General features: G+C 39.4%; 1 protein-coding gene across 2 annotated transcripts in view; it reads right to left on the reverse strand.

Annotated features, from left to right (window-relative positions):
* Positions 1–259: 259 nt before the first annotated feature.
* Positions 260–17,358, reverse strand: part of LOC124283699 — a 107,958-nt gene continuing 90,859 nt past the window's right edge. For both annotated transcript variants that reach the window (XM_046719709.1, XM_046719708.1), the window contains exon 24: positions 260–1,439. In XM_046719709.1, the coding sequence (XP_046575665.1) occupies positions 314–1,439 (1,126 nt within the window). In that variant the 3' untranslated portion in view covers positions 260–313. The remainder of the gene's footprint in view (positions 1,440–17,358) is intronic.

Below are 17,358 nucleotides of genomic sequence, written 5' to 3' on the forward strand. Positions count from 1 at the left end.
TGAAGACATGAGCAGCGAAATCAGGCTAAAACCACAAATCCTTTGGGTTTAGAAATTACTCATACCTCTAAAATTACAAGAAAATCCAAACTATCTAAAAGCAGCATATGTGTAGCAGCCCAAACAAACTCACTATAGTAAGTTGCAATGGTGACAGAAAGTGTTCATGAAGTTAAGCATATAATGCCCTACGACTAGCATCACTTCTCATAATAACAATGTGACCTATAAGCAGTTGACAGGCAAACACCACACAACGTTGAGTGACAATATTTATTCACCTTGTTACAGGCTTGAAGTGTGAAGATCTTCATCATGGTCTGCAACAGAAGGAAGACATCCCCCCAGAAGACATGGAGGTGTGTCTGGTCAACCTCCTCAACTGACCCAGAGAGGACACTAACTGGGGACTTCTTGAAGCATTCTTACTGTACTTTTGCTTGTACCGGGGAGAGTATCCAAAGTCGATCTTGCTCCGAGTGTACCCTAGAGAGTCCAGTCTGTTGCAGTAATGCCCTAGGGAGTTTAGTCTGCTGCGGGAATATCCTAAGGAGTACCCTGTTTTGGGGGAGTACCCTGGGAAGTCAGTCTGTAGAGGACTCTGAGGGAAGCCAGAATCAATGCTGGTGGTTGATATTTCAGAGGTTGTCCTCTCATACCGACGGTGACACTGGTGAGACATTTCATTGGAATCAGTGTTGAAGACGTTGTCTGATATCTCGGAGTTGGTTGGTGATGTATCGCTATCAGGAAGACAATCATGGTCCGGTGTTTGCAGGTATGAATATGGTGCTGTATACAGACCATCTGAGAAGACCTCATCCGACAAAGGACTTAGAGAGCTGTCTGACTCCCTGTCCTCCCTTCTACCAGCTTCATGTAGTTTCTCCATCAGCTGGAGTTTTGCTGGAATCTTCCTATCATCCTTCCTGGAACCACCTCTAGATCTTTCACTTTTGAAACTTCCAAGCTCTGAGATGAATTTTGGGATAGTGAGAAATTCTTCATCCTCTGGGTGTGAGACTGCTACTCTCAATCTGTCACACATTACTGGAGATGAAGTAGCCCATAACTGTCCTTCATTAGCATCTCTGTCATGGTGGTCCTGCTCAATCTCCTCATCAAGCTTCTTCACCTCTGCAGTCAGAGTACCATCTGTTTCCTTCGCTCTATTTTCAGATGTCTCCTCCTCCCCATCTTCTTCTTGGAGCTCGTTCCCACCACCAGGGACATCATGGATATCCATTCTCAGTTCACCATCAGACTCTTCTTCATCAGAATTCTGCACCTGATAGTAGCCCTGACACTCATCAAGTTGAAGGTCAAGGTATTCCTGGCCTGAACATTCTGCGATCATGGTGTCAATTCTCTCTCCTATCTCAGAAAAACTTGGGCGTTTCTTTGGGTCACTCTTCCAGCAGTCTCTCATAAGCTGGTACCTGGTAAAGAAAAAACAAAACAAATTCTGAATATTGAGGTAGGAATGGTTGTCAATGTGAATAAAGTTATGAGAGTTGATGAGAACATTGATCATGGTAAATTTCCCAGGAACCTTCATCAAATGTCTGTCTGATTACTTAATATTACAACCTGTGAAGGTCCAGGTTAGAATTGACCCACAGTAACCCAAGCTTGTCGTAAGAGGCGACTAACAGGGATCGGGGGGTCAGGCTTGTTGACTGGGTCGTATCCCAATTGCGTAGATCGATGCTCATGCTGTTGATCACTGGATTGTCTGGTCCAGACTTGATTATTTACAGTCCGCTGCCGTATAACTGGAATATTGCTGAGTAACTAAAAACTATACTCACTCACTCACTCACTTTATATTACAATCCTGGAACATTAACACAGGAGATTTTGCCTGAAGCATCTTCTCTCAAATTCAGAATAAAACAAGAAATCAAAATCTAAAGGGAATATTCACTGAAACACCATTGTTGAAGGGAACTATGTAATTACTTTGAATTATCTAAGGTTTGACACAAGCCGAATATAGAACATGCAGGGACAAAAGTAAGTTTGACACACATAACAGTCTTTGTATATTTCAAGTGTTTACAATTTATTGCTATTACTCAAATTACCATCACTCAGATAATACATAACTATGTAATAACATTAGAAAAAACAAGTATGTAATAACATTGGGAAAAATAACTATGTAATAACATTGGGGGAAAATAACTATGGAATAACATTGGGGAAAATAGCTATGTAATAACATTGTGGGGAAAATAACTATGTAATAACATTGGGGAAAATAACCGTAATAACATTAGAAAAATAACTATGTAATAACATTGGGAAAAAAAACTGTAATAATATTGAAAAAACAACTATGCAATAACATTGGACAAAAATAAATAAGCAATAATATTGGAAAAATGTTTTTGGCTTATTTATGACACTTTATCATGCTCATCAGAAACGGTAAATAAAAATTGTTTGCCTACAAATCTCACATCTAATCAACTTTAACCAATTCATCCAACAAAAAACTTTAAAATGAGCTCATACATCCTTGAAAATATATTGGAAAGTTTCATAAATTTGTCCAAGGAGATTCTTTATCACTCTTGACTAAACATACGGAGAAAATAACTACAAATACGAACTTTAAAATAACATCAAATACATGAAGATCTCAATTGAATACTTTCCTCTGGTGAATTCAACCATCAATTACTGTGTATATACCCATAACCTGAACTCTGATCCATAAATCTCCATGCCTTCTCAGTAAGCAGAGAAGAGATTTACCATACCGTCATTCAATGTTTAGATGAAGTCTCATTCAATACACACTCTCAGCAGTCCACAGTATGTTTTTAAAATCTTATGATTGCAAGTCAGTCAAAGGTTCTTTCTTTGCTTCACCCTGACATATACCTGGCATGCTTTATTGAGAGGACAGTATTTAAGCCCTCCATAGCTTTTAAGCCCTAACACTGGAGCAGTGTGTGCCTGGTTGTATTGTCAGTACCATCTTCCTGACAACTACTCACCTCTCACCGGTGTAACTGAGACCTCTCCTTGCTAAATTTCACATATCTGGACCTTTTTACCTAAATACATTAAAGAGGACTCAGTCTAGATTTAATAGTATATGTTCACTATAAAACAGAAAAATACAGGTTAGGCCACAACAAACTGTTTATTTGTTGTCCGAATCACTGTTTCCTTTCTCACAATGAAACCATCTTTTATATGTGGTCATTTTTTGTTTGGGAAGAGGCGGAGAAATGATTATCTATAAATTATCTGTCTTGCCTTAAAGATTGCAGACAAACAAGGGTAGGGTCCAAAATACTTCGCAAAGGTGAAAGTGAACTATCCATGCAATGAACATGAGCAAAACATTACCATATTTGTAAGAAATCTCTGATGGAAGCCCTTGTATGATTATGACTGTACTATAAACATGGGTTAATGTATCACCATTAAACAATAGTGATACCAGATATTCTCAAACAGTTGATACAATACATATTCAGAAACTTCGAGAAACATATCAAACATTGGTCTCATCACGAAAACATAACACCAACATATATTCAGAAACTTCCGGCCAATATTACACTATTAAATTACCACTATGATAACATTACAAGTTTTTTCTCCTTTAGTTATTGTGTAAATTTCAGGTGCAACCGGTAGAGCAGGGCATGGTTAGTCTTTGTAGAGAACACCTGGCATCCATTCATCTTTTGATGATCCATTCATATAATGGTCACCACCATTAAGACGTTTTCGCCAAATGTAATCTGTTTTGGCAGATAATTGAGACAGATTATTCTCTCGTGTTAACATTATATATTTACATACTTAAAAATTGACAGATGTCTCAGTGTCGATATCACACGAACGTAGTCCGGATCTTTTCAACAATGCTACACAATTGAATCTGCTTCAACAATGGCCACACTATAGCTGTTTGTTGCACTTCTATATTTAAATATTTAAAAATTGATAGATATCCTGACCTACTTTAAAACATTTTTTAAAGCTAATCTGCTGTCAACATACATTGGCAACCTTGAAGGTCAACATTTCCAGCGCTGGAATAGAGAGTGCCAAGTCTGTCTCAAACTACCATGAGAGTCTATATCCTACAGAGATTTTAACAGATCAGCCTACATTTGGAATATCTTCAGCAGGTGAAAATAACCCTCTTATTTGATTTTCTTCTGCTGTAGAGAAATAACCCTGACATTTATCTATAGGTTAAACTTTTGTCCAACTCGGGTAATGGTTTAGGTCTACCTGCTTTCTTATGAAGCTAAATTGAAGTGTGTCCTTGTTTGGTTTCTTTTGAGCTAATAGTATGGTAGAGATATGTTAATTAGTTGCTTTTTTCATTCTTTTTTAACCCAATGTTATGATTTGCTTGAAGGTAAACTTGCATGTGTCTATTCAGAAGAGTCATACATTTGTTTGATCGTAGTTAGTTGGTTGGTTGCTGTTTGAGCTGCAGCCGCACTCAGCAATATTCCAGCTCTATGGCCGTGGTCTGTATACAATTGAGTCTGGACCAGACAATCCAGTGATCAACATCATGAGCATCGATCTTCGCAATTGGGATACGATGACATGTGTCAACCAAGTTAGCGAGCCTGACCACCCGATCCTGTTAGTCGCCTCTTATGACAAGCATGGATGGACGAGGACCAATTCTAACCCGGATCATCCAAGACAGCAAGCTGGATGACCAAATACCCATAGTTCTCCTTTAACGACAAGGATGGACTGTGAAAGACCAATTCTAACTGGGATCTTCATGGGTGGGGACAAGCATGGTTGCTGAAGACCAATCTTCATGGTGGGGACAAGCATGGTTTCTGAAGACCAATTCTAACTGGGATCTTCATGGGTGGGGACAAGCATGGTTTCTGAAGACCAATTCTAACTGGGATCTTCATGGGTGGGGACAAGCATGGTTGCTGAAGACCAATTCTAACTGGGATCTTCATGGGTGGGGACAAGCATGGTTGCTGAAGACCAATTCTAACTGGGATCTTCATGGGTGGGGACAAGATCTTCATGGGGTTGCTGAAGACCAATTCTAAGCATGGTTGCTGAAGACCAATTCTAACCGGATCTTCATGGGTGGGGACAAGCATGGTTGCTGAAGACCAATTCTAACTGGGATCTTCATGGGTGGGGACAAGCATGGTTGCTGAAGACCAATTCTAACTGGGATCTTCATGGGTGGGGACAAGCATGGTTGCTGAAGACCAATTCTAATTCTAACATGGGGACAAGGTTCAATTCTAACTGGATCTTCATGGGTGGGGACAAGCATGGTTGCTGAAGACCAATTCTAACTGGGATCTTCATGGGTGGGGACAAGCATGGTTGCTGAAGACCAATTCTAACTGGGATCTTCATGGGTGGGGACAAGCATGGTTGCTGAAGACCAATTCTAACTGGGATCTTCATGGGTGGGGACAAGCATGGGTTGCTGAAGACCAATTCTAACTGGGATCTTCATGGGTGGGGACAAGCATGGTTGCTGAAGACCAATTCTAATCTTCATGGGTGGGGACAAGGATCTTCATGGGTGGGGACAAGCATGGTTGCTGAAGACCAATTCTAACTGGGATCTTCATGGGTGGGGACAAGACCATTCTGGTTTCATGGGAAGACCATGGTTGCTGAAACCAATTCTAACCTGAAGACCAATTCTAACCGAGATCTTCATGGGTGGGGACAAGCATGGTTGCTGAAGACCAATTCTAACCGGATCTTCATGGGTGGGGACAAGCATGGTTTGCTGAAGACCAATTCTAACATTCTGGGATCTTCATGGGTGGGGACAAGCATGGGTGCATGGTTGCTGAAGACCATGTCTAACCAATTCATGGGTAACAAGGGTTGCTGAAGACCAATTCTAACTGGGATCTTCATGGGTGGGGACAAGCATGGTTGCTCTGAAGACCAACTAAGGGAAGTAACTAACATCAAGGCAACATTGATCTTCATGGGTGAGGGGACAAGCAATATTCTGGTTGCTGAAGACCAATTCTAACTTGGGATCTTCATGGGTGGGGACACTCTTGGCTGTGACCAGCCTTGTGTTTGTGATAGGTGCAACTGGTGGGGCAGGATGTGCTGACATTCTACTGATTCACAGGTTCATAAACACATGTGGGGTGGTCTGGTAGCCTAGTGGTTAAAGTGTCCACTCATCACACTGAAGACCCGGGTTCGATTCCACACATGGGTACAATGTGTGAAGCCCATTTCTGGTGTCCCTCGCCAAGATATTGCTGGAAAATTGCTAAAAGCGTTGTAAAACCCAACTCACTCACTCATAAACACATGTGCGTGACATAGTCGGAATGGTACAATCAACTTGCATTTGATTTCTCATGAGTATGGGAAGGGTTTTATCACTTTTATTTCAACAAACAGGTCATTGTGTACGGCAACTTTGATATTTTCTCCCATGAATCTGAAATAGATTGACAGAAACTATATACTGTTCAAAGAAACCTTAACACACATCACTTACTTGTCAAACATTGATTAAGATCTCTTTGGGAACACTGGCCATGAGCTTAATGATTATTTCAGAAACTAGCATTGAAACATCAATGCATCCCATTGTCGGAGGTTTTTAGCGATGGGCTGTTTGGACAAGGTCTAATGGTATTGAATATCTATCACTTCCTTACATGTGGGACTATTTGTAATATCTCTAGCACATCTAAAAAGTAATCTATTTTGTTGTGTTTAGATTCCACCATGACAAGCCTGTATCAACCATTCACTAACTCAGGGCTCTTCAGTCGACATTGTATAAATGTTTGGGGTGGGTATTGACCATGCTTCTAAACACTGTGATGTAAGTGTTCAGGCCATTGCATTATAAAGTCCCATTGACAGTAGCAAAATATTACCCTCGTCCTCTGAAGTATTTAGTTCAAGTGTAGGTTAATCTTTAGATGGATAGTTTACCTGACATGCATAGTGGCAAACAGAGACGGTGTACCTTCTTGAATATGAGCACAAAGAGCTATGAAAGCAGAAAATATCTTCTCTATTAAAGGTACAACCGATGATTTGCATTTGTTTAGGATATATTTTTTTATCACATTACTGGAGAAATAATTCATCGACAAACTTATTTATTTAACATTTTTTTCGTGGCTATAATGGCCTAATGAATCTAATGCTAAATACACCATCCCTCATTAATCGACATGCCCCAATGACTGTGTTGTCACTGTTTTGCGTAAGCCTATTCTCATTTAAGTCCCAGTACATTAATATCTCATTCGCTACCGAGAGCGTAACGAATGTGTCAGGTGTCCGTGTAAGCCTTCTTAACAGACTGGTGCTTGGCGTTTTTTGTATTACATCACCATTATGATGTGATGAGATAGATTCTTTTTGTGGTCTAACACAATAAATCATTTTTTAAAACTGACAGCCCACTGGGGCATTCTCTGTTGTGTTTATCGCCGACAGGTTTCCGGAGTGCAGAGCAATGAAAGTTATATTTTGAAATTTGTTTTCATAAATCACACTGTACTCAGACATCTTTTGTGAAGTTTTAAACTTTGACTTTTGATCTTTAATTTACTGATGGTCAGTTGGAAGCGGACCCTGACACTACTTGGCCGTTGCAACAGCGACACTGTGTGAAGATGAACCATGTGAGATGGCGTGCCAGGGAGAATGTACTTCGGCTTCATATATCTTGATGCAAAATGTCTCTGTGAATCATCCCAGTCCCAGAGAATGTGAAGTATGTTTATTCTTGCATATTTCTTTTGTACTGAGAATATATGAGCATGTGTTTTTGTCTCTGTATGTAGATTTGTATATGTGTGTGTGTCTGTGTCTGTGTGTCCATATGTGAATGTGTACCTGTCTGTGTGTCCCTGAGCATGTGTGTTTGTGTGTCGATGTCTGTGTGTCCATATGTATATGTGTACCTGAGCATGTGTGTCTGTGTGTGCATATGTATATGTGTATCTGAGCATGTGTGTTTGTGTCTATGTGTGTGAATGTGTGTCTGTGTGTGCATATGTGGATCTGAGCATGTGTTTATGTGTGTGTCTGTGTGTGCATATGTGTATTTGAGTATGTGTTTGTGTGTCTACTTGTGCAAATGTGTGTTGAATGTATGTGTGTGCATGTGTGTCTGAGCCCTTCTAGAAGTAATACTAATGTATACATTACAAGTAATGACAAACCAACATATGATCAAGCTGATCTTAGGATTCTGCTATGCAAGCAAACAGATGACTTTTCCACCCATGCCCCTAGCATTGTGAATATTAAGGGACACAGCTAAATTCATGATTGTGACAAACTTGTTTAAAAACCTCATTTATTTCTCTGCTCCTCAAGAAAATGTCATATACATTAGAAGTGAAGTGGTTTTCAGAAACTATCAAATAACCTGTTGATATTATTCTGAACAGTGATACACACAATCTCGTATCATATATCGCATCAAAAGGGAAGTATCATCATATCTTTCTTCAAGCTGATGAAGTTGTCAGAAAACTAGTACAGAGCAAAGATTGGAGCGCTGTCAAGTGTCCATGTTGTTCTTTCCAACCTACTGTGTCTTATTCCAGTGTTTCTCAGAACAGTAAGTATATCCTCGTGTTTCTTGGATTTGTCCCGAAGGTGAGGTAGGTACATGAAGTAATTATTTTTCTTTTATAGTTTTTATTAAACGTTTTGACAACGCATCTGTTGGGCAAACAAAAGTATACACTTGATACATGGATATGACAAAAAACTGACATTACTAGCCTAAAAAACAGTCACAGAAATACTGTAAATGTAAGGCCCTTATACAACTATGGTATTCTTATCAAATGCATCACAATGGACAATCATTTCTTAAATGGATAACCATTTCTTGTTAGTCTCAGTTTCAAACATTCAAACATGGGGAATACTTTCTTCAGTACATCAGCTTCTCGACAATAGATGTAATTATAATCTCAAGGTCGCAAATAAAAGAAATGGTCACCGAGATAACCATTATTTTTTGGCCTAATGACAGTCATGTTAAATCAAAATGGAGGTAGCTGTTGCTGTGACAAGATAGTGCTCACTCCGTGAATGTCATAAATCATTTCCCGGAGTTCTACATACTGACCATACCAGCTTTGTGTACATCCTTATTGACACTGGTCATCACCAGCATGTGGTGGTCTTTATACAGACTGACCGGTGAATAACATGTTATTATCCCACTCTTGGCTGTTGTTTCCCTGTTTGTCGCTACAACACATGAATGATGTTTCTGCCTTGGCCTCTATAATACGGCGTTGTTTGTTTGGGGGTCGCTTTCATCCGTGTCTGTTTGCCTGGCTTTGCTGGACTAATCCTGGACGACAGTGACCTCTTCTAATCCAGTTTGTTCTACCAGTTGACATACATCCTGAATGATAATATAACCAGATCATGCATAGACGGGTCAAGTCAGAGAAGCTGAACCATTCATCGGCCTCCCTTGTGGGGGAAGCAAGGAGATGGATGCATAGATCTTGTCAGATACAGGAAACAAGATCATAAATAGATCTTCTCAGCTAGAAAGAACTAGATCATGCATAGATCTTGTCAGATACAGGACATAAGATCATATATAGAGATAGAAAGAACAAGATCATGCTTAGATCTTGTCAGATACAGGGAACTAGATCATAAATAGAACTTCTCAGCTAGAAAGAACAAGATCATGCATAGATCTTGTCAGATACAGGACAAAAGATCATGCATAGATCATGTCAGATACAGGGAACTAGATCATAAATAGATCTTCTCAGCTAGAAAGAACAAGATCATGCATAGATCTTGTCTGATACAGGACACAAGATCATATATAGATCTTCTCAGCTAGAAAGAACAAGATCATGCATAGATCTTGTCAGATACAGGACACAAGATCATGCATAGATCATGTCAGATACAGGGAACTAGATCATAAATAGATCTTCTTAGCTAGAAAGAACTAGATCATGCATAGATCTTGTCTGATACAGGACACAAGATCATGCATAGATCATGTCAGATACAGGAAACAAGATCATATATAGATCTTCTCAGCTAGAAAAAACTAGATCATGCATAGATCTTGTCAGATACAGGGAACTAGATCATAAAGAGATCTTCTCAGCTAGAAAGAACTAGATCATGCATAGATCTTGTCAGATACAGGACATACGATCATATATAGATCTTCTCAGCTAGAAAGAACAAGATCATGCTTAGATCTTGTCAGCTAGAAAGAACAAGATCATGCTTAGATCTTGTCAGATACAGGAAACAAGATCATAAATAGATCTTCTCAGCTAGAAAGAACAAGATCATGCATAGATCTTGTCAGATACAGGACATACGATCATAAATAGATTTTCTCAGCTAGAAAGAACAAGATCATGCATAGATCTTGTCAGATACAGGACACAAGATCATATATAGATCTTTTCAGCTAGAAAGAACTAGATCATGCATAGATCATGTCAGATACAGGGAACTAGATCATAAATAGATCTTCTCAGCTAGAAAGAACTAGATAATGCATAGGCTTTGTCAGCTACAAGAGACTGGAACTCCCATAACTGTTTTAAGCAGAGAAAAGTAGATCATGCATAGATCTTGTCAGATACAGGAAACTGCAACTTGCATAAGTTTTTTAAGCAGAGGTAATTAGATCATGAATGGATCTTATGGGAAGGTGTGCTATTAATATCTCTATACTGACACAGGTACAACATTTTTACTCTACATATTATACAGGTGGACTTCCAATACTGTTTATGGCACAGATACACTATCATTTCTCTTACACCAGTTCAATTACGCTGTGTATGTCAACAGACACAATATCATTTCTCTTACACTTCAGAGCTACCAATTCATTTACAATGTACATTTACACAGGCACACTATCAGTGTATTTACACTGACACAGGTGCGATACTGATGCTTATTTTATTCGTACCAACACAGGTGCAATATTAGTATACCTTCCATCTAATTATTGTCACAGGTGCAATTTGAAAACCTGCATTAATCTTGGCATAATACCTGTGCATTCTTCAGCTATAGGCAGTCATTACGTAACAGATGAGGCAAAGAGGAAGGTGGTACAGGAGGTCTGATGGCTATCGCCGTGTACAAGGTGGCTGCGATAACATCACAGTTCCCTGCTCATACACTACAGGGGCCTGAGGGGAAAATACCACGCAAAAAACACAATTACACATCCTTCCCTTGATACTGGGACCTCCCTGGCAGAATGACAGGTCCCTTGTTCATAACGGACAAATTACTTTCTAAGATGTCAAGATTTAATCCATTCATGTTCCTATAATACAAAACTCCCTCATGTGTTCTGTAGGCCTAGTTTAAACACTGTGAAAAATACAAGCCCACAAAGAAAATAATAAGAGCGATTTTCACACTCGCGCTTTGGTTCCGATTGCTTAGATTGTAATTGCAGACTTTCAATCTTATCTCGCTTTAGGGAGTTTATCGCTGTAATCAGGGAGCTAAACGCAAGTTTGAATACACTCTGTGTATTGGAGGCTTTGATTGGACTGACAAGACATATGATGCAGAAACTGCATATTCGCAAACTCCATACTTGGGTGGTTTGTCACAAGACACTTTGTGTTTACTTATTTCAAAGAACATCTCCTCGTAGAAACCAATTTCCTATGTAAATCTTCCACACAGAACTTTCCTGAAACTTTGATTAAGATGTGGATTTTTAGATGTTTTTTAACCATATCTATGAAGGACAACCTCAAACAAATATTTATTTACAATTCTAAAAAATGAATGTATTTCTATTTTTAAATGTAAAGTTCATTGAGAAGCTTCATCTTGAACTGTTCTGTCAACAGAGGTGAGCTTAACCAGGTCGGCAGCAGAACATAAGAAATCTTTGAATGCTGAACATTTCATTCACCAAGTATTTAATGTCGTAGAAAAATCTTCATAAACCTGAAATGTTAATGAAAAAGGATTTTGTGGAAACTATCTAGTCATTGTATTTTAATATGAACATTTTGAGAGGGTATCTTCCATGCCAGAAATGCATAATCCTCTCATGTGTGCGAATGTTTTTCCACCCTCCTCAACACTTGTCCATTTTCTTTTCAACCAACACTCTATTGAACATTCACCAAAATTGTTTTTCATTCTGTAATTCATCAGATCATTATTGATATTTACAAGGAGAATGAACATCTATATCATAACTTCCCCTAAATATTTGCACATTCTATTTCCAGGACATTCTAAAACCTTACTCTTTTCATCAAGGGTACCACATAATATTATCAATACATACATTGAAATGACAATATTTTTAATGACCTTTCTTCAAATTGCACTATCAGCTCCCAATCTATCATTGACCAGAGTTACTGACCTAAATCACACCCTTCCACTGCATCACCCCTCATCCACTGCATCACCCCTCATCACTCCAATCCATCACCCCTCATCTACTGCATCACCCCTCATCCACTGCAACACCCCTCATCACTCCACTCCATCACTCCACTCCATCACCCCTCATCCACTGCATCACCCCTCATCACTCCAATCCATCACCCCTCATCCACTGCATCACCCCTCATCACTCCAATCCATCACCCCTCATCCACTGCATCACCCCTCATCACTCCGCTCCATCACCCTCATCAACTCCATCGCCTCCTCTCTGCTCGCTCATCACTCCACTCCATCACCCTCCCACTGCTTGCTCATCATTCCACTCCATCACTCTCATAAACTCCATCACCTCCCCTCTGCTCGCTCATCATCACTCCTCTCCATCACCCTCATCAACCTCAACCCCCTCGCCTCTGCTTGCTCATCACTCCACTCCATCACCCTCATCAACCCCAACCCCCTCGCCTCTGCTTGCTCATCACTCCACTCCATCATCCTCATCAACTCCATCACCTCGCCTCTGCTTGCTCATCACTCCGCTCCATCATCCTCATCAACCCCTACCCCCTCGCCTCTGCTCGCTCATCACTCCACTCCATCACCCTCATCAACCCCTACCCCCTCGCCTCTGCTCACTCCATCACCCCTTTCCTGCTACACCCCCTCCTCCACACCATCCCCCCTCCTCCGCCCCTCTCCTTCCCTGTTAAATGACAAGTTCCTAAAAGAGCCACCATCTCTCCATACCAAATTGAAACCGAAATCTAGCAGGTGTATAAGTGTCGTATTGCACTGTATAGGGGACCCGAAGCGTGACGAAGTGGTATACAGGGGAGAGATGCTAGCCTTGTCTAATCGCTGGGAATCACTCCACTATTGTATGGCAGCATTAACATCATGATGGCAAAATGTCAGCAAAACTACACAAGGGGGATAATGAAGTGGCAAATTCATATAAAATTTTATGTGTTTCCCGAGTAGACCATAAAAGCTATGTGTGCCACAAGCAACTGTTACAGGGAGTAATGTGTTAATGGTGGGTAATGACAAGGGGCAGCGAACTCCGAGCTAAATGGTGGGGCCTCTCTGAACCCTCATATACAAACTTAATGGGGCATTATGAATATTATGATTTAAATTTTCTATGGTGGTTTGAAAATGTTACAACATAACAACAGTGATACAAAGGAGTTTCAAAATACCACCTGCAAAATGGGCTCGTACTGAGAAATTCTGAAGATTTAACCAGGAGTGTTTAATGTGTTCGTTTACTGTAAACAGTCTCAAGCTATCTCAATCCATATCACAATTAGAAAACAGTAACTGGGAAATATCATGCAAAGATCAACTTGTGGAGATTCTGAAATTTTAGCTATAGAATCTCTAAAAATATCAACCTTCTTCAGACATAGGCTGACACATATTTGACTAATATACTGGGGAAAAAGTTGGGGATCCTGCACTTTCAATTTGAATAGGAAGTATAAGCTTTAACAAACTTTACAAAGACAGACATCTCATGATTGCACCACCATTTCTCTTTATCACCATCCCTGAACACAACGCATGGGATGCACATGCACAACACAGTAGCCCATACACGTGCAAGGGGTGTCATTCTTGATTTTGATGGTTTTCAAGGCTGATAAATCACTGTAGACCATTAATTTTGACAATCATCTTGCATCACACAGTTGTTAGTGTTTGTTTCTAGCTGTTTGTTTTTTGTTGTTGTTTTTTTTAAATGAAAATCGTACATATGTAAATTTCATGGCATACACCAATCATCTTTCAAAAGCAATTACTGTACAAATAACTACAACTTTGGTCATAAGGTAGAGCTTGTGTTGATGCACTCTTAAAAAATTCATTATTATATCATATATATAATATATCTCCCATTTATTCAATCATAAAATAAAAATGAAGTTCCCCTACTTTGTTTAAGAGTATAGAATGTACAAAGGTTGCTTTATCTCCAGACCAGACCATCATAGACTGGGGTATTCATTGACAATAAACATGATGTACTATAGAGCGTGACCTGACCTGCGTGACTTGCATCTAATTGACCTTTAAATATTTAGATATTTGATGTTGAATCTCATAAAGTATGGCCAGCACAGGGTTAAAAGTTTGAATGAGTTTAACTATCAGACGATGCTGATTACACTTACAGATTGGGCATTTGGGGATGAAAGATAAGCAGTATTTACATACCAAATAAATCTCATCAGAATAACTCAGACCATTTAATAGCAATATAAACAATTTGCAGCAAAAATCTGTTGAAGGAAGGGGTGGGATGGGATGATGAAATATCCCAGTGTCAGGGGTTTTCGACGATGTAAGACAAAAACGTATTTTTTATCTGTAATACCATTTAAAGTTTTTATTTTACTAACCTTGAGTGATAAAGGATATATTCATCTATTTCACACAAAAATATCAAGTGTTCCCTACAAAAATAGTGTTGATGGCATCGTATCAGCGAAACTGTTGCTGCTCGTAACATGCGGGTATTTTGTATGGGTTTTCGACGATGAGCCATATTTTTTGCTCCGCGCTGCGAGGGAGTGTTGTGATCACGTGGCTTCCTATTTATATATGCCTGTCACCAGCAGACGACTGATCTAACTGAATTTTCGCTTTCTATTTTTTGTTATAAAGGCAACTGATTTTGCATCTGAAGTGGTATTAACGATCTCAGGTAAATAATATTGATGTTTGTTTGCTTTTTATATAACTTTACTTCCCGATTTCCATTGTCAATAAAACTTCTCACGACAGCGACTGGGCACCCGCCCTACCAGTGAAACTGTTTGTGCACTCCGATTGCACACATACTCCTCCGATATAGCGCGTGCAATGCAATCGTCGAAATCACCAGAACGTCGAATTCAGCTCGTGTTGGGATATAATATATCATAAAAATATATATGGTCAGAGCCTATTTTTACACAGAAATCCTCAAGTTTGCTACTCCTGTTTGGGGTTTTAACAATGCGAAAATGTGAGAAACTACTGTGAGTATGGTTTTACACAGCTTTTAGAAATATTCCAGCAATATCATGACCAGGGACACCAGAAAAAATATGACATATTGATTCAAGCCTCAAAACAACACAACCACAAGACAACTAGTGAATGACATTTTTCATTTGATGGGATTGAGGCTGGATACCTTTAAGCATAAAATTCTTCGAACTATTGTTAAGAAAATACTTACTGAGTTGAGTTGAGTTGAGTTGAGTTGAGTTTTACGTCACATCGGCATTATTCCAGCCATATAGTGATGAGACCAAAGTGTGAATTCATACACATTTTAAGTCCAAAGTCCAAAAGAGTTTTTGAAAACAGAATTTTTTTTGTATATTTTGTTGATATAATTCCAATAAATATTGATCCTTAATAAGTATTTTCTTTACCCAGAAAATATTTATTAAGGATCAATATTTATTGGAATCATATCAACAAAATATACTATACTTATCTCTCTGTTGATAACTGATGCATAGTTCAGGTCTTTCTCACAGACAACCAAACACTTTTAACCAGTTTGCAGAATATGTACAAACAAATCTGGAAAAGGTATCCAACAAAAAGTCTAAAGCAATGAAATAAGATTTTTTTTTTACCACTATTAAATATTTAGGACTGATAATAACATTTCCTGAAAAATAACCTAATTTTTATGACAATTTTTTTTTCTCCATATTTTTAGAAGAATATCAAAAGAAAAAATATACACATGAATATATGCATGATGTACAACACTGAAGCATGCACTGTAAGGGCATAAAAAGACGTTTCCCAGACTGTTTCTTTCATTGCTACCATGCAACAGAAGTAATAGTGTTTAATCCCGATTAAGTTGTCTGATCCCGTAACCTGCAGCTTGACTCGAGTCAGGTATCTGGCACTGAAGTTGTCCCATTAATTGTCAACATTTGCCATGCATCTGTAAAATCTCGCCATATCAAACGCCAAGATTTGATTAGTGGATCGCCAGTTCTAAAAAGCCCGCAGTTGCTAAAGGGACACCTAGTCTCTAATGTTTGAAAAGCAACTAGCAGTTTGTCATCAAAATTCCTGGTACTTTGTTAATCTTCTCAGGCTTAAGCCCCAGGTCAACACGAGGAACCCTCACAAACACTGCGGCCAGTGGAAGACTCAAAGAGAGGCTGAGTGTATCAAGTATGTTAGATAGGCCAAGCCAGCCAATACATCTGCTGTTTATTGTCAACATGGCAGACAAATTCCAGCCAATTCTGTGTGTTTCCATGTTTGTTAGGCTTGGTATCAGCAAATGGCAGAGTGACATAGCTGAGCTGATTCACATCATCCTGCCACTCAGCATCCTCCATCTTCATCTACCTCATGGTGTATGTTTACCAACATAAAGAGATGTGCAGCATGATGTAGCATTATCATCATGGACTTTCACCTGATCGATGAATAGACGATCACTGGGTGTTTTATAGAAACTTATACCATCAGTTGTATCAATGCCTTTTTCTTTTTTTCAAGTATCAAAAAACACAGGACAGAAGGTGGATGACATGTTCTGACAATGGCAGGGTGGTGGACAGAAGGTGGATGACATGTTCTGACAATGGTAGGGTGGTGGACAGAAGGTGGATGACATGTTCTGACAATGGTAGGGTGGTGGACAGAAGGTGGATGACATGTTCTGACAATGGTAGGGTGGTGGACAGAAGGTGGATGACATGTTCTGACAATGGCAGGGTGTAGGACAGAAGGTGGATGACATGTTCTGACAATGGCAGGGTGTAGGACAGAAGGTGGATGACATGTTCTGACAATGGCAGGGTGGTGGACAGAAGGTGGATGACATGTTCTGACAATGGTAGGGTGGTGGACAGAAGGTGGATGACATGTTCTGACAATGGTAGG

The sequence above is a fragment of the Haliotis rubra genome, unplaced genomic scaffold (assembly GCF_003918875.1).
Source record: "Haliotis rubra isolate DU_JTF1 unplaced genomic scaffold, ASM391887v1 Scf32, whole genome shotgun sequence".
In the NCBI taxonomy this organism is placed as follows: Eukaryota; Metazoa; Mollusca; class Gastropoda; order Lepetellida; family Haliotidae; genus Haliotis; species Haliotis rubra.